This window comes from Danio rerio, chromosome 23, assembly GCF_049306965.1.
Source record: "Danio rerio strain Tuebingen ecotype United States chromosome 23, GRCz12tu, whole genome shotgun sequence".
Classification (NCBI taxonomy): domain Eukaryota; kingdom Metazoa; phylum Chordata; class Actinopteri; order Cypriniformes; family Danionidae; genus Danio; species Danio rerio.
The window spans coordinates 40,595,002-40,613,896 of record NC_133198.1 but is presented as its reverse complement, the minus strand read 5'-3'; the positions used below and the strand labels follow the sequence as shown (position 1 = coordinate 40,613,896).

At 32.1% G+C, this 18,895-nt stretch overlaps 1 protein-coding gene and 1 long non-coding RNA gene across 3 annotated transcripts in view; one reads left to right on the top strand and one right to left on the bottom strand.

Moving 5' to 3' along the window:
- Nucleotides 1-18,895, bottom strand: part of LOC101884801 (uncharacterized) — a 177,623-nt gene that overhangs the window by 793 nt on the left and 157,935 nt on the right. Inside the window, exons 5-6 of the long non-coding RNA XR_223757.5 lie at nucleotides 13,687-13,918; nucleotides 409-1,262 (exon numbers count right to left, since the gene is read on the bottom strand). This is a non-coding gene — a long non-coding RNA (uncharacterized lncRNA). The remainder of the gene's footprint in view (nucleotides 1-408; nucleotides 1,263-13,686; nucleotides 13,919-18,895) is intronic.
- On the top strand, nucleotides 1,186-17,192 carry zmp:0000001088. Of its 2 annotated transcripts, none has more exons than XM_683481.7 (5): nucleotides 1,186-1,264; nucleotides 8,362-8,521; nucleotides 10,423-10,564; nucleotides 13,695-13,958; nucleotides 16,900-17,192. In XM_683481.7, exons 1-5 carry the CDS (start codon nucleotides 1,210-1,212, stop codon nucleotides 17,068-17,070), a joined length of 792 nt encoding a protein of 263 aa, XP_688573.1. In that variant the 5' UTR covers nucleotides 1,186-1,209; the 3' UTR covers nucleotides 17,071-17,192. The 2 variants fall into 2 exon arrangements, with proteins under 2 accessions (XP_688573.1, XP_073795406.1); XM_073939305.1 differs by lacking the exon at nucleotides 16,900-17,192 and adding an exon at nucleotides 15,181-15,910 and having other exon boundaries at nucleotides 13,695-13,983.

Below are 18,895 nucleotides of genomic sequence, written 5' to 3'. Positions count from 1 at the left end.
TGATGACAGTAAATAATATTTTACTAGATATTTTTCAAGACACTTCTATACAGCTTAAAGTGACATTTAAAGGCTTAACTGGGTTAATTTGGTTAACAGGTTAGGGTAATTAGGCAAGTTATTGTATAACTTATTATTGTATAATTTTGTCCCTAAAATAGTGTTTAAAAAAATCAAAAACTGCTTTTATTCTAGCCGAAATGAAACAAGTAAGATTTTCTCCAGAAAAAAAAAATATAATCAGACACGCTGTGAAAATTTCCTTGCTCTGTTAAACATAATTTGGAAAATATTTTAAAAAGAAGAAAAAAATTCGAAGGGGGCTAATAATTCTGACTTCAACTGTAACGTGGTAAAATTAAAAAATGAAATTAATCATCGCGAGAAAGTAATCACATTATTTGCTACAAAACATATTCCTGCAAAGGTGAAACAAATGATGTCTTAGAAGTCAAAAAGAGTGAATTTGCGGAGTGGAAGTCATGGAAAATGGAGTGGATGTTCTTGGCTGGTGGAAGATGAGCAAACAATCCCACCCAAAATATGTTAAAGCGCTAAAGCTACAGTGGATTCAAATAAATGTTCCTCCACAAAAACACGTTAACAAAGCCTAATTTCATTCGCTGCTTTCATCATTCATTCATCAAGTTTAAATGTGACTAACAAAAAGCATCACTGCAGAAGGACCAACCCAAACCAAAAGACACGTAATATCCAAGAGTATTTTAACTTTTAGAATTAAACTTGAAAAACGACACCAATGCCATGCCGTACTCGGTTCTATTTGATGTTCGTTCAAACTACTTATATAAAATGAGCCGAAACAACATGACTCTTCAGTTTTTATTCACAGAAACTTGTTTTATGTGCAATCCACTTAAATTTGTAAAAACTTATCAAATCAATTGTGTGGACCCCAGCTTTTTTTTTTAAAGTGTACTGATACTACTGATCCAGTGATTTTACATTGTACTCATCCTCCCAAAATCAGACCCAAGACAAAAGATCACAGGGTTTTCGGTTAAGCGAGTCTCAATTATATATTGTCCGTGTTCTCAGACGACATTGGGGACTTGGAGACTGAAATAGAAACTAGGAAACCTGATAATGCGGAGGTGAAGCTTTCTTCCGCAGGTGAGGAATCCGAGCAGCAGAAGCAGAGCCGTCGTCAGTGTGTTTCTGTTCGTCTGTGAGTCTCCATCATCAGTCATGAATCTGCTGCTGCTGCTGCTCTGTGTCCTGCTGGAGATCCTGGCCGTCAGCTGTGAGTAAAGAGCAAACATTACTATGCACACATATATATAAACGCACATTTAAAAATTCCCATTGGCATCTTAATATTTTAATCAATATATTTCACATCAAAATGTAGAAGACGATGTTGTTAAAGTTAATGCAAAAAAAAAAAAAAAGTAAAAATGTAGTTTGTTAAATGGTGTATTGTAATTTTAGAACAAAATATAGAAAGAGAAAACATTTTGATTCAATGTGTAAAAAAAAGTCACACGGTTGAAATTTTTATTTATACCATAGCAACAATACTAATATACAAAGCTAATAATGTGTAATGTGAAATATAATATATGTTTTAACAGAAAAATATGAGCCTTTTCTGTGCCTAAAATTAAGTTCTGCTTTGATAGGATGTCAACAGATTGTGTCTTAGAAATTCCTTGAAATATATTTAGCAATATTTAGTAAAATTGTAAGAATAAACATGTATTAATTAAAATAAATCTATTACATTTTTCATTTAAATAGTTTGTTACATTATTTAAAAAAATCGATTGAAAAGAGCTAGTTGAATCTTTTGCTTGAGAAAAAAAGTTAGCAAAAATAAATAAAAATAAACATGAATAAATGAACGAAAGAAAGAAAGAAAGCAAGAAAGAAAGAAAGAAAGAAAGAAAGAACAACTGAATAAATAAATAAATAAATTATTTTATTTATTAATTTTCCTTCAGCTTAGTCATTCATTCATTCATTCATTTTTTTGTCAGCTTAGTCCCTTTATTAATCTGGGGTCGCCACAGCGGAATGAACTGCCAACTTATCCAGCACGTTTTTACGCAGCGGATGCCCTTCCAGCCACAACCCATCTCTGGGAAACATCCACACTAACATTCACACACACACACACACACACACACACACACACACACACACACACACACACACACACACACACACACTACGGACAATTTAGCCAACCCAATTCATCTGTACCTCATGTCTTTGAACTGTGGGGGAAACTGGAGAACCTAGAGAAAACCCACGTGAACACAGGGAGAACATGCAAACTCCACACAGAAACGCCAACTGAGCCGAGGATCGAACCAGCGACCAAGCGACCTTCTTGCTGTGAGGCAACAGCACTGCCTACTGCTCCACTGGTTCCTGATTTAAAATAAATAAATAAATAAACAAATGAATGAATAAATGAAGAAAAATAATAAGGTAAATAAATGAATTAACTTTCCTTCAGCTAAGCCCTAATAATAAATAAATAAATAAATAAATAAATAAATAAATAAATAAATAAATAAATAAATAAATACTTGTATTTATTTATTAAATTTCCTTTGGCTTAGCCCCAGACTTTAAACATACAAACAAACGAACGAACGATCGATTGAACGAACAAACAAACGAACGAACGAACAAATGAATAAATAAATACTTTCATTCATTCATTTTCCTTAGTACTTAATTTTAAATAAATAAATAAACAAATAAAAGAATGAACAAATAATGAAGTAATTTAATTTATTAATTCATTAATTCATTCATTTACCTTTGGCTGATCCCTGATTTTAAATAAATGAATAAATGAATGAACAAATAAAATAAATAAATAAACAAATAAAAAAACTAACTAAATAAATATTTTTATATATTCCTTATATTTTCCTTCAGCTTAGTCCCTGATTTTAAACAAAAAAAAATAAACATAATAATAATAATAATAAATTAATTAATGCTCCAGGGACAGACGAGTTTTCGCTGAGGCCAGCTTTTAGCCTCCACTGCTGAGACTGCAGCTCTGCACAAGACTTTTAGCCAGCGGAGAAATTAAAATGGTCTTGCCCAACTGAGTCTGGTTCTCTCAAGGTTTTTTTTCTTCACTCCCATCAGGTGAAGTTTTTTTCCCTCTCCTCTGTTGCCACTGGCTTGCATGGTTCAGGATCGGTAGAGCTACGCATCGATGAATTTGCTCTTCAGTGTTTGGACTCTAAGTAATGATTTTAAATCACACTGAACTGAGCTAAACTGAACTGAACTTAAACACTAAAAACTGAACCCTGATCCAGTCACTATGACCATTGTGAAGCTGCTTTGACACAATCTACACTGTAAAAGCGCTATACAAATAAAGCTGGATTGAATTGAATTAATAAAGTAAATGAATAAAGCAAATAAATAAACAAAAAAAATAAAGATTTCCTTTGGCTAAATTTATTAATTTATTAATTAATGAATTCATTCCTGATTTTAAATAAATAAATAAATACTTTTTTTAATAAAAAAATTAGTTAAGTTATGTAAATAAAGTAAATTAATAGGATTAATAAATAAAGTAACTAACTAAATAAATAAATACATTTATTTTCATTCGGCTGATCCCTGATTTAAACAAATAAATAAATAATTTAATTACTTAGGTAAATAAAGTTAATAATAAATTAATAAATTGATAAAGTAAATTAAATAAGTAAAATTTATTTTCCTTCAGGTAATCCCTGATTTTAAATAAATAAATAAACAAATAAATACATTTTATTTATTCATTCATCTTCAGCTCTGTCCCTGATTTTAAATTAATAAATAATTAAATAAATATTTTTTTTATTTAAAAAAATTATAAATTTGTTAATTAAAAAAAGTAAATTAATAAATAAAGTAACTAACTAAATAAATAAATACATTTATTTTCATTCAGCTGATGCATGATTTAAACAAATAAATAAATAATTTAATTAATTAAGTAAATAAAGTTAATAATAAATTAATAAATTGATGAAATAAATAAATAAATAAAATTTATTTTCCTTCAGGTGATCCCTGATTTTAAATAAATAAATAAATAAATAAATAAATAAATAAATAAATACATTTTATTTATTCATTCATTTTCAGCTCTGTCCCTGATTTTAAATAAATATATAAATAAATATTTTTTTATTTTAAAAAAATTGTTAATTTGTTAAGTAAATAAAGTAAATTAATAAATAAAGTAACTAACTAACTAAATAAATACATTCATTTTCATTCAGCTGATCCCTGATTTAAACAAACAAATAAATAAATAATTTAATTAAGTAAATAAAGTTAATAATAAATTAATAAATTGATAAAGTAAATAAATAAATAAATAAAATTTGTTTTCCTTCAGGTGATCCCTGATTTAAAAATAAATAAATAAATAAATGTAATTTATTCATTCATCTTCAGCTCTGTCCCTGATTTTAAATAAATAAGTAAATTAAATTAATTAAAAAAAAGACTTACTTCAAGATTTGCTTGTCAGATTTGTATCTTGAGAATAAGACCCAAAACTCCACATTTTATTACATTTACTCAGTGTTACACAATTAACACTAAAACCTAATACAAACACAAATAAACTCCAGATCTCAATAATTAAAATGAAAATGCTTGACCAATTTTTTTCTACGTGTGGCTGAAGTTTTGTCAGTGGTATGATTTATTGCATAATACAAATACGTGAACAAACCACCGTTTTGTTTCACTGATGGATGAGTCCTTCATCCTGACAGCCCTGATCTGAATGCATCTTCACTGAAGGAAATCAGGATCGTTTTTCATTTTCAACAAAACCCCCGCCGAAACGCTTGAACATGCGTGCGAGATCAATTAATCCATCTGACACTAAAGTTCAACACTGTTTACTCTTTTTTTCCGCTAAAGTCAATGACTCAGCAGCAAACAAAAGATGAACATAACCTGTTCATTTATGGGAATTCAAAATATAATATTTCCTCATGTTGAAAACTTTAGCTCGCTGCTAATCCTCGTGAGGTGCTCATTCAATCAAGGTTATATAATCTGCTCAATGCAGCGCGTATACATTTCACAACGTTTCACACGGGCTATTATTGTATAGGATTACTTGAACGGTAGTATGTACAACTGGCTAATTGTTAGACGACAATCAATATACCCAAGGGCCGCTTGTATGCCGGAGTTAACACTAACATCATCGTTTAAGCCAAGACACAGCAGGAGAAAAAGGTAAAGATTTACTGTAACTAATACTTATTATATTAACATAATTCCTTAGCTGATTGATTACACTAAAGATAGCAAAAAAGAAATATTATTATGATTAAATGTTTTGTGCTTTGTTGTATTACAAATGGTACACAGCAAAATCCTCTGAGTAAAATTTACAGTTTAGAGAGTATTTGGTCCCTCTTTGAATAAGTGCAAACAGGTCGGTAATAAGTAAAGCTGCTGTTTGCTGAGCTGCTTATTGTTTGATTTGATCCTTTGCTGAGATTTTGAGAGATTTAATGTATTATATTTTAGCCGATTTCATCCAAGGCTGTGACTAAAGTCAGTTGTAGTTTCTCTTCTGTTTCTGCTTATTAACAGCAGGTGTTCATCATCCGTGCTCAATCATTACCTAATTAATCCTTTCATTATCTGATTAACTTGAGTAACTTTAACTCAATTTAGAGAGGGACCAAATACCATCTAAACAGGGGTGTCCAAACTTGGTCCTGGAGAGTTTATCTCAAACTTGCTTCAACACACCTGCCAGGAAGTTTCTAGTAGATCTAGTAAGAGCTTGATTTGCTGGTTCAGGTGTGTTTGATGACAGTTAGAGCTAAACTCTCCAGGACACCGGCCCTCCAGGACCAAGTTTGGACACCCCTGGTCTAAACTGAGTAACGTTTACTCAGAGGATTTTGCAGTGTATATGCAAATCAATTGCAGCACAGTGGCTTAGTGTTTTTTTTCCTGGTGCTCTGGGTTCCCTCACAGTCCAAAGACATGCCATAGGTGAATCAAATGAACAAAATTGTTCGTAGGAATAGTTGGCAGTTTATTCCGCTATGACGACCACTGATAAATAAGGGACTAAGCTAGGACTAAGAAAAATGAATGAATGAATAAATGAATTAATATAAAAATTGGGCATTAACTCTGTAATTAGCATATCTAAACATAATATTTAATACACAAGTCAATTGTTCAAAATGATTTTTTATGAAAGATTTTTTTTGTTTTATGTATTTCTTTTGTTTAATGTTACAATAATTTTTGGGGGGGGATTTAGTGAATCTACTTTTATCGAATATTGGAAACAGTAATAAAAAGCTTTTTTAAAGTGTAGAAAATATAAATTCATTCATTCATTTTATTTTCAACTTAGTCCCTTTGATTTAGTAAATATTTAAAATGAAAACTGCAAACATTTTATGACTTGATAGAAATTTATTTGAATGATTGTTATGATCTTTTATGAAGAATTGTTTTATGTGATGACAAAAAATTCACACAGATTCATCCAGAATAAAAAAGATTTTGGAATTTAGGAAATCCTTTTATCAAGTATTGTAAACAGCAAGAAAAAAGTGTTTTCAAATATTGTGACCAGTGAGAGAAATTTTTTTTTTTTGATTTAGGGAATCTATTTTCATCGAATTTTGTGAACAGTAAGGGAAAAAATGTTTCAGGATTTAGGAAATATTTGAAATGAATATTGGAAACATTTTATGACTTGTTAGAACTTTTTTTTAATGATTTTTATGATCTTTTATAAAAGTTTTTAAGACTTTTGTTGAAATTGCAAGAAATACATTATTAGCAACAACAACAACAACAACAACAACAACAACAACAACAAGAACAACAACAACAACAACAACAAAGGAACACAGAAGTCAGGGTCATGGGCAAAAACAAAACAAAATAAACATTTAGGGGATTTAGGGAATCTCTTTATCAAGGATTTTGTACAGCAAGAAAAAATGTTTTGGGATTTAGAGAAAAAAAGTTTTTTTTTTTTTTTAATTTAGGGAATCTTGAATCTTGAATATTGTGAACACTAGGTAAAACAAAGTTTTTTTGAAAGTTAAGGAATATTTTATTTGAATATTGCAAACATTTTATGACTTGACAGAAAGTTTTTTTTAAACAATTTTTGTGATCGTTTATAAAAGATTTAATCCTTTTTTATATGATAGAAATATGCCATTAGCAACAACAAAAAATGTAAGGATCATCTAGAAAAAAAAAGATTTTGGGATTTAGGGAACCTCATTATCAAGTATTGTGAACAGCAAGAAAACATGGTTTTGCGATTTAGAGAATCAGATATTGCAAACATTTATGACTTGTTCAAAAGTTTTTTTTTTTTTTAATGATTTTTATGATCTTTTATGAAAGATTTTGCAGCTTTTGTTGAATTTACTGGATGGTGCTTCATTCCACTGTGGCGACCCCTGATAAACAGAGAATAAGCCGAAGGAAAAGGAATGAATGATGAATGAATTTTCTGGAAACTGGAAATCCTTGCATAATGGATATTGAGAACAGCGAGGAAAAAATTGATTTAGGGATTATTTGTTTTATCGAAATTGCATGGAACATTTTTTCTTCTTTGAACGTTTTTAAAATGATTTTATTATCTTTTTAAAAAGATTTTATGAGTTTTTGAGTTTATGAGTAGAATTTGGAAATCAGAAAAGGTATTTTTATTGTGATCAACAAGAAAAAAAAATGTTTTTTTGTGATCTAGGGAATTCCTTTTAACCAAAGGTTGCATACAACGATTTTTGGGATTTAGGGAATTTCTTATTATTGAACACTGCAAAAACCAAAATGAAATAATTTTTTACATTTATTTATAAAGTAAAAAGATGAAGTAAATTTTCTGAGAAAAAAAAAGTTGTTCACTGTTGTTAAAGTGATGATTTTAATCCCAGTACATATGAACAGAAACTTATTTTGTGGAAATAGCCTTTATAAATATGCTTTGTAATTAAAATCTAGGCACAAACTGATAAACATGAGCTAAAAAGAAACACTTAAATGTGTATTTTGGGATATTTCTTGACATTAGATAAAAACATTAGGAAAACTGTTTTTGACTTTCATGTGTCATCTTAAATCAAATGTCACATCCATTTGTGACGTGCATTGGAAATTCTAGGAGTGCGTTCACAATTTTAGACATGCAAAAAACCCATTTACTATGCATTGTTTAGGATTGACTTACAGTTAAACATATTTAGTTACGCTCAACCCTTTCAAGACAAAGGCATGCATTGAGAGTGTCCTCCACGTGTGCTGTGACTAACTTTGCTGTTTTTTTTTTTTTTTTTTTGGCAGGTCAGGATGTGATACAGGCCCGTATCGTGGGTGGATACGTTCCTGCACCATACTCCATCAAGTACATCGTGTCAATTCAGAGTGCCACGGGCCAGCACTTCTGTGGCGGGACTTTAATTAACAAATACTGGGTGCTGACCGCAGCACACTGCAACATAGGGTAAGAGGAGCTCTCATGTAGAGGTTCATACAAATACCCAAATTGCTTTCTCTAGCTTAAATAGCAAAGCATGGGGCTCGCAAATTCAAGGTTGTGGGTTTGAGTCCCAAAGAAAGCAAGAACTAACAACTCCAAGGTTGTGGGTTTGACTCCCAGGGAAAGCAGGAACTAACAACACCAAGGTTAAGGGTTTGATTCCCAGGGAAAGCAAGAATTAACAACACCAAGGTTGCGGGTTTAATTCCTAATGAAAGCAGGAACTAACAACACCAAGGTTGAGGGTTTGATTCCCAGGGAAGGCAGGAACTAACAACACCAAGGTTGAGGGTTTGATTCCCAGGGAAAGCAGGAACTAACAACACCAAAGTTGAGGATTTGATTCCCAGGGAAAGCAGGAACTAACAACACCAAGGTTGTGGGTTTGATTCCCAGGGAAGGCAGGAACTAACAACACCAAGGTTGAGGGTTTGATTCCCAGGGAAAGCAGGAACTAACAACACCAAGGTTGAGGGTTTGACTCCCAGGGAAAGCAAGAACTAGCAATAAAAAGTGTGTCTTTGTTAAATTGCGCTAAATGAAAAATTGCTAAAATGCTCTAAATGGAAAATGCTATTTTGCTTCCTGTAACTCTAATGCAATGCTAAACAGTAGCTTAAACAATAAAGCATTGTGCCAGTAACAAAAGGGTTATGGGTTTGATTCCCAGGAAAGCAAGAATTAACAACAAAAAGTGTACTTTTGCTAAATTGCACTAAATGAAAATCGCTAAATTGTTTCTTGCACTAAATGGAAGTTGCTATTTTGCTTCCTGTAACTCAAATCCAATGCCAATGTTGTAGGTTCAATTCCCAGGCAAACCAAAATCTACCAAAAAAGTACCTTCCCTAAATTGAGCTAAATGGACGTCCCATAACTCAAAAAAAAATATGGTGCTAGTAGGGTTATGGGTTCTATTCCCAATGAAACTAATAGAAAAAAACTAACAAGGACTAATAGAAAAGGGTGCCTTTATTGCAATGTGTGTCGCCAAATTGGTTCATTTAGCTCAAATTGTAGAGCATTGTACTAGCAACAAAAAGGTTGTGGGCTCGATTCCCAGAAAAAGCAAGAACTAACAAAAAAATAAATAAATAAATAGTACCTTTACTAAATTACATTAAAGTTAATCTCTAAATTGCTTCCTCTAATGCAAATGCAGTAATGGTGCTAGCAATGCTAATATTGTGGGTTCTGTTCCCAACAAAAGCAAGATCTGATAAAAAAAGTGTATCTTTAATGCAATGCAATATGGATGATTGGAACAGCATATTTGCGCTTGTATGTTTTATATATATCATTTAATTATTAAAAGTAGAGAGCAGCATGGTGCTTCAGTGGTTAGCACTATTGCCTCACAGCAAGAGGGTCGCTGGTTCGAGTCCCGGCTGGGCCAGTTGGCATTTCTGTGTGGAGTTTGCATGTTCTGTCTGTGTTTCCTCTGGGTGCACAGTCCAAAGACAAGTGCTATAAGTGAATTGGGTACAGTTAATCAATTTGAAAGCCACTTAATGAATAGGAGTTTATAACAATAAGCGGCCTGTCCAAAACAATGGTCAATACTTGTAATACAGATTAAAAAAACTAAGAAAAATGTTTATCATAATCATGTTATGTGCCATACAGACACTTCAGAGAATACATCCTTACCTTTTATTAATGACAATAATATTATATAGTATAGTACATCCTACAATACCCATAATAGAATTATTTTACCTTTACATTTTTTGCACATTCAGGACTCAACAGTGTACTCTAAAGATGAATAATGGTGAAACATAACAAAAGCACATTTACACAGTTACAGTAGGTGCATCTGGAGTCATTCATTGGGACAATAATCACTGTTTATGTGTCTCCAGGGAAGCCAACATGAGGATCGTGGCTGGAGATTATTCAGTGGGATTATATGAGGGGATGGAGCAGTTTCGCAGGCCTCATATGTTGATACCTCACCCACAATACGACAGAAGCACCAATAACGCAGACATCATGCTCATTAAGGTGAGACGTTTCAATCAATGCTCCTATGTTACACCAACTGACCGTCAGAGCCGTGAATCATTAATTCCTTTCATGCATACCAAATGAACACAATGATCCAGCATCAAGTCACATTACAGGAAGTGACAAACACTTGTCTTGGTGCATGAATTTTTTATTTAGTTTGCTTTTTATACTATAGCATTTTGGCCATTTTTATTAGCTAATTATATATCATTAATATGCATGAGTTGAAATCAACGAACAATTAAAATAATTAATCAACTTCTGACTAAATTATATTGTAACATGTATTTTGCTACCTTTTTAAGATAACTGTAGTGCAAAATGCTTCAATTTTATTACACATGTAAAAAAAACTGATTTACACATCAAAAATTTGATATAAAACATTATTTGCTACGCTAAATAGGATCAATATGGCATTAGAACGTGTGTTAATTTACAATTTAAAATAAAATAAGTTAAAATAACTTAAAATAAGACTATTGATGTTAAGCGAGTTTAATGTAAGTTGAAATTACTTTTAAAGTTAAGTTTGATGAAATAATAAAATAAGAAACAACTCATTCTTAGATAAGCAAAGCCAAACAAAAATATGTGTAATGGCATTTATATTGTATGTATTTAATATACAATGCAATAAATAAATAAATCAAACTATTAATCAAATCTACAGTGGTTACTTATTGGCACTGAAATAAAATTGGCAAGATGAAGGTCTCAAATGTATCAAAATATTATTTTATTCAAAGAATGCTATTAAACAATATGTTGCAAATGATACTGGTGTATTACTTGACTCAAAATGAAAATTCTGTTAATTAATTACTCTCTCTCAAGCCAATCGAGAACACAAATGAAGATTTTTTAGATGAAATCTGAGATCTCTCTAATCCTCCGTAGACAAAAACAAAAAGATTGTGACTACAGTGCTAACTGTAATCATGCAAAGCTCCAAGAACAATTTTGTGCACCCAAAACCCCATAAAACAACTTTGTTTTCCTATGTTTTGTGTATCAGATCAGGATGTGCGTTTACTTTGGGAAATATGAGGCATGCATGTTGCGTTGCTGATTCTAATGACATTTTGTCATACTGCCCATAGTAAATGAACAAATGTGTTCTTAGAGCTTCATATCATTACAACTGATCCATGGAATGTTTTAACAATTATTCTGGCTTCTTTTGTGGTTGTTTTAAAACCTTTAGGGCTCTATTTTGACGGTGCGTTCGCAAAACGGAAAGCGCAGGGCGCAAACGCTTTCAGGGCGTGTCAGAATCCATATTTGCTAATTTAAGGATGGGAAAATCCGCTTTGCGCCGTGGCGCATTGTCTAAAAGGGTTGAGTTTATTTTCTTAATGAGTTATAGGTGTGTTTTGAGACCAAACTAATCAGAGTCTCATCTCCCATTCCCTTTAAGAGCCGCAGCTGCGTCGCGCCATAAGCATTTGCTATTTACAGGATGTAAAGTAAGTGTAGGTGGAAAAACTGAGCATTTCACAAGCAAACAGTTAACAGCTTATTATTATTATTTTTTTTACAGAAAACATTTAAACAGAGCATCCGCTCAAGAATGAGAGATCAAAGATCTACTTTCACTTTTGCTCTCGTGGATAGGGAAGTCTTTGCACAGACATTAATTAGTCTATAAATAATTAATTTTGTTTGTTAAGCACAAATATTTGTTTGAAAACTATTTCTAAATTCAGTTCTAATTTCCAGCAAACGAATAAATGAACAACAATAACAAAGTGTGCTCAAAAACCTGAGTTATATCCTAAAACACATGCTGTGCCCCATATGGTCTAAAACCTGCAGGTGGGCAAATCTAAGCTTGTTTTTAATAAAACAAATATAAATATGGATATAATAAATAATACTGCTAATAATAATAACATTATACAAAAGCGAATTGTTATGAATGAACTGAAAAAGCCTTTCGAGATAAAGAAGACATAAAAGCAGTGATTTTTCATATATATGTAGGCTAGAAAATAATTTGTTTTGTAATATTTTAATCCTTTATATTTATATCCTATATCTATTCTTATTATATCCTATAATATTAAGCAGTGTGTAAGCCAGGCGCAACTCTGCGCCGGAGTTTAGACCGGGTTCGTTTTGGTCTAATGAAAAATCTATTATAGTTTCTCAAATTAGTTTCTTTTTAGACCAGAACGCCTATGGGCGCACAAATGAGCGCAAATGCATTTGCTATTTAAAGAGCTTGGCGCAATGCCTTAAAATGACTCTTGCGCCAAGCTGAAAGTAGCAAACAGGTATTGCGCCGCGCCTTGCGCCAGTTGTATGATAGGGCCCTTAGTGTCTATGGAGTATGAGAGGGGTCTGAGATTTCATCTAAAAAGTCTTCATTTGTGTTCTGAAGATGAAACAAAGACATTGTCAAAACATTCCATGTGACTGCAGTGGTTCGACTGTTATCATCTGAAGCTCCAAGAACAATTTTGTGCACCCAAAAAAACATAAAACTTTGTTCCCCTATGTTTTATGTATAAGATCAGGATGTGTATTTACTTCGGGAAATATGACGCATACATGTTGCGTTACTGATTCTAATGACATTTTGTGGTACTGTCTATAGTAAATGTGCACCTTGAACTGTCCCAATAGAGAAGATTTAGCCGAAGTTGTTTTTACTGTTTGGTTGTTTGGTGCACAAATGTGTTGTTGGGCTTCATGTCATTACAATTGATCCATGGAATGTTTTGACAATGTTTTTGGTTCCTTTTGTGGTTATTTTGAGGCCGTTACTGTCTATGGAGGATGAGAGAGCTCTGGGATTTCATATAAAATATCTTCATTTGTGTTCTCAAGATAAAAAAAAATCATTGTCAAACCATTCCATCTGACTGCAGTGGTTTGTGCTTGTGGTTTGACTGCAAGGTGCTTTATAAATAAATATTGTATTGCATTGTATTGTTTTGAGGCCAGTGCGGTGTATGGAGGATGAGAGAGCTCTAGGATTTCATCTTAAAGCATCTTAAGTTGTGTTCTGAAGATGGAAAAAGGTCTTAGGGATTTGTAACAACATGAGTATTTAATAACAGATTTTTTTATTTCTGGTTGAACAAGCCCTTAAATTGTTTCTTGCTCACCTGCGCAGCTGCAGTCTCCAGTCTATCTGAACAGCTACGTGTCTCTGGTGCCGCTGCCACGTCAGGACGCAATGGTGGCCGTGGGTCGCCTATGCAGCGTCTCCGGCTGGGGCTTTACCACTTCAACCGGAGGCATCTCTTCAATCCTGCGCACAGTAAAGCTGCCCATCGTGTCCACCGCTGTGTGTAACGGCACAGACTCATTCAATGGAAACATCACCGAGAACATGATCTGTGCAGGATACAGTACAGGAGGAAAAGACGCATGCAAGGTGAGACAACTGATACACTTATAATGTGCTGTAATACTATTAAAAAGCATGATTGTAACGTGTAAACCTGAATCCTGATATCAGATGGTCACAGTCTACATCATGATTTGATAAAGATTTGGTATACTGTGGGATATTGTGGTCATTAATTGCATTTTTCTAATGAACAGAGGCTTGAACTAAGAAACAGTGACCCATACAATACAACTTCACCTGAATAAGGAATAAATTAATAAAAAGCGAAACATTTACACAGAATAAACCACTGGGGACTATTACCACTACAGAATTAAAGGGATTTACTTGACTGTGACCTTTTTCAGCCATTATGTGGGTGTCACATTGGTTTAGCAAGCTGTTTAATTCCTTGTGCTATTTGCTGTTGTAAATGACTGGTTTTGATTAAAATAAAAAATGTATTGCCCTATATTTGCAAAATATATTTCCAAATATATCCAGTTAAGGGAACAACTCTTGTTTAATAGTAGAGAGCATCTTTTTAATAAGCTAGCACTTGTAGTCTTTTGCAGTTTAGTTAAATGATAAAGAAATTAAAAAGGCTTGACATTTTATCTGATAAGGTTTTTTTCATTTTTTACTTAATCAGGTCAGAAATAACTTGCAGAAATTAAGGAGTTGTCTAAATGAATGAATAAATAAGATACAAATACCTATATATATATATATATATATATATTGATATATATGGTTGGCTATTGCATGTTGACCCCTGTTTGTAGTCAAATTACAATTGGACTAGTGAAATAAAGAACTACAACACCATGAAAACCTAGCACCAACAACAAAAATTAATGTAAATGAGTAGTAGATGCAGCGTTACATGGACATCGGAAAAATAAGACCCGTGAAAAAATATTTAAGACCTAGAACAGCGAATTTAAGATTTTTTAAGGCCTTAAATTTCGATTTTCAAATTTTAGGCTTTTTAAGACCCTGTGGAAACCCTGTGTGTGTATATATATATATATATATATATATATATATATATATATATATATATATATATATATATATGGCTGTATATCGGCACTGATGAGAGGCGTGTGTTGACTCAAGGCTGCAGGCTGAGTGCCTTAGTGCCCCACCTGTGACGATGTATACGGCCATATCTCTCAGCTATGAGTGTGATATTGTGTTTATACAACTGTTTCTTTAATTGTGTATATAAAAATGAAAATCACAACAATTAACCCCAAAAAAGTCAAATTAAAGCAAACACTACCAGATTACTATGATAAAAATACAGCACTACAACATACAAAAGAGAGAGATCGATTTAGAATGTCACTTACCTGTTTTATAATGTTTTAATCAGCTGTGATTTGAAATTACACTGATTTTTTCTCCACTAAGCACTTATTATGTAGTCTCTGTCGCCATCTTGTGGCGGAACGCCAACCATCTTTGTTCTGCTCAAAGACAGGCAAATGGCCACTGATGCACTGAATCTCCGAAATGATAACTATTTTAATAGGCACTATCCTTACAAATGAACTGCATAATTCCAATCTAAACAACGAAATTCTCACCTGAAAAGTACATTATGTTGTCCAACAGCTGCAATATTTGTCAGACTGTAATGAATTAATTGATCTGCTGTTACTCTATGTGGGCAGAGTAATGGACAAGGGTGAAAAGGCTGCAAGAGTGCTGATATTGCAGAATATCCAACAGCTATCAGCCAATCAGATTCGAGAACCACACAGAACCGTTGTATAAATATATAGAGATTTTTTAGAAAGCTATTAGCTATTTAGACAGCAAAACAGTACTATTATAAAATGATCCATGAGAAATTATTTAAATATTCTAATTTGTTTGATAATTTCCTTTACTGATGAATAGAATGTAAAAAAAACATAATTTCTTACGTAAAGTCACAAAGTCTTTTGTAATATTTTAAATGTCCTTGATGATAAACATGTAATTTTATTAAAAAAATAAAGAAATGATAAAAATCAACAACTTTTGAATCATAATTTAAATAAATAACCTTTCTTTTATTTGATGTCATAACCCCAATGTTTTTAGTGTATTTACAGTGTCTGCCTGGTTCCCATTTGCTATGCAATGATCAAATATGTGTTGAAAGCCAAATCATTTTCTTAGTTTCTTTGCACATTCCCACTGATTTGGTGACATTTTAATATGTCAAGTTCATCTCAATTTATACTAAATGCAATATCCTCTGCAATATCCTCGATTAAACGATTCCATTGTTAAGACAGTGAGTAAGTGTAAATACCCGGGCACCATCCCGGATGACAAACTAAAATTTGAGGCAAACACAAATTTTATTTGTAAAAAGACGAATCAACGTTTGTTCTATCAGAACTTGAAAGGATTTAATGTGGATAGGCCTCTTCTTAGGCCTTCTAATTAGAGGCCTCTCAAGGAGAAATAGCCCTCTTCTCCTCTTCTGTTATTCTTTTTTAATTGAGTCTCTTTTAACTTTTGCAGTAATATGCTGGTGTGGTAATTTAAGGGTGACAAGTAAAAACAGACTTACAAAAATTGTTCACTGTCTCAAAACATTATGGGCACAAATCTTAACAGCACTGGGCATGTGTATGAGGTAAGAGCCATACAGAGGGCTATGTCCATTTTAGCAAATGAGAACCACCCACTTTGTTCCAAGTTTTGCCTCCTGCAATCAGGCAGGGGCCATGCTTATTTCAGACGAACTAGGTTCAAAAGATATTTAAATTCCTTTGGTCCAACTGCAGTTGGGTTACCTAACAAGCTTTAAGCTTTATTTGCTCATGCATATTATTTTTATTGCTTACGGTTATTTCTATGTTGTTTATGTGTTGATCTGTGTCAGCTATGCCCTTCAAGGACAATAAATAAATTCTAATCCAATTTAGCTCCAGTTTAACCTCCTGTCCAAAATCATCTCAATATTCTTCTGTTTCTGCAGGGGGATTCTGGAGGGCCTCTGGTGTGCGAGGGCCGCGTCTATGGCATTGTGTCCTGGGGCAATGGCTGCGCTGATGCCCAGTATCCCGGCGTCTACACTGCAGTCTCACAGTTTCGCCAATGGATTGATGCCACTATATTTGGCTTCTATGGAAGATGCCTTACGGACTAAACCTCAGTGTTACCTCAGCACTCCCCCTAAACAAACTTGAAACATGCCAACTTTTACAAGATTACATCTATTTGGAAAAGTTAGGACCTCTGATGAAGTTCAGACAAGTAACACTGCTGTTCGGAAACGGCACATCTGTTCCTCAATGGCTGGTAGAGATTTTTTTTAAACACAGTAGTTTGTATGTTCGGTAAATGTGCCATATTGCTGCTTCTCTGTAAAGTTGCTAAAAACTAACCTTAGGAGGCTGAAGGAATGTTTTCTGAAAAACACAACAACCACAAATTATTTTAAGTGGAATGGTACATGTAACCAGGGGCAGACTTGACATATAAGCGAGGTAAGCAGCCGCTTAGGCGAATTAGGGGGCCCCAATGTCAAGAAGCCTACTGTATATTAATCATATATCTCTTATATATATATATATATATATATATATATATATATATATATATATATATATATATATATATATATATATTTATATGAGCTATATGATTAATATAGTATCATAATATAGTATCATAAAGTATACTGTTGAATCTGGTTGTAATTATTAAGATTTTAATGTTATTACTGAATTTATTGTACTTAATTTTAAATTAAGAAGATAAAGGTTGTTTATTTACTAAAACAACAACAACAACAACAACAACAACACTAATCAACAGAAAAATAAATATCTATATAGTTTTGAGTTTCAATGCTTCGGCTCCATAATAGGAATAGGAATTGCCCCCAAATCAAGTCCACCCCTGCATGTGAGTGACTTTTTAACTTTAAAATTAATGCAATCAAATAGATTTTGATTTGAACCCTAAAAATCCAATTATATACTTTCAAAGATTTTATATATATATATATATATATATATATATATATATATATATATATATATATATATATATATATATATATATATATATATATATATATATATATATATATATATAAAGAGAAAAGTGTGTTGTCACACCTGTATAATTTTACAAAATGTTTACAAAATTTAACAAAATATTAACAAAAGTATATATTATAAAGATATATATTTGATAATAAGAAACCTTGGTAACACTTTACATTAAGGTTGTATTAGTTAAAGCATGTACTAACATGAACAAACAATGAACAATACTACAGTGGTTGTTCAATTTTGATAAATGAAAATACAGTTGTTCATTCAGTTAACCCAAGGTGTATTAACTAACGTTAACATCAATGCATTTTATTACTAAATATTGAACTATGATCAATAAATGCTGTACAAACATTGTTCATAAATAGTTCATGTAAGTAAATACATTAACTAATGAAACCTTACTGTAAATTGTGATTGACACCTTTCCTAAAAACATATAAGAACATACATAAACGTATAAGATTTTTGAAGGATCATTCTTATGACTTTATTGCATGAATAAATTAGATTTTAAATTTTACATTAAAATATGTATTTAAATGCTAAACTATGTATTACATATACTACAATGAAAAAGAGATGTTTTGTAATATTTTAATTTTTTATATTTTTTAAAAGTGTATTATCATACTTTTACTGTTTGTAATGTATTTTGGTTAAATAAATGCAGACTTGGTGAGCACAGAATCATTTGTACACTGTTTTACCAGGTTATGGACAACATATTTTACCATTTCACCATAAAAGTCATTATGGTCTAATATAATAATAAGAGTATACCAATAATTTGATATGTTATGATATGAAAATATTTGTCCAAGCTACAACATACATCCTAAAAATCTGGAATTTGAGGGTTAAAAAAAGTATAACTCTTAGCCATACCGGCATAGAAAATAGTAACTT

Bases quoted from the DNA above. Each gene is read 5' to 3' on its own strand.
- zmp:0000001088 (XM_683481.7), top strand. From the start codon at position 1,210: ATGAATCTGCTGCTGCTGCTGCTCTGTGTCCTGCTGGAGATCCTGGCC. The intron at 1,265-8,361 runs GTGAGTAAAGAG...TTTTTTTGGCAG, and splicing joins GGAGATCCTGGCCGTCAGCT to GTCAGGATGTGATACAGGCC. The intron at 13,959-16,899 runs GTGAGACAACTG...CTGTTTCTGCAG, and splicing joins GAGGAAAAGACGCATGCAAG to GGGGATTCTGGAGGGCCTCT.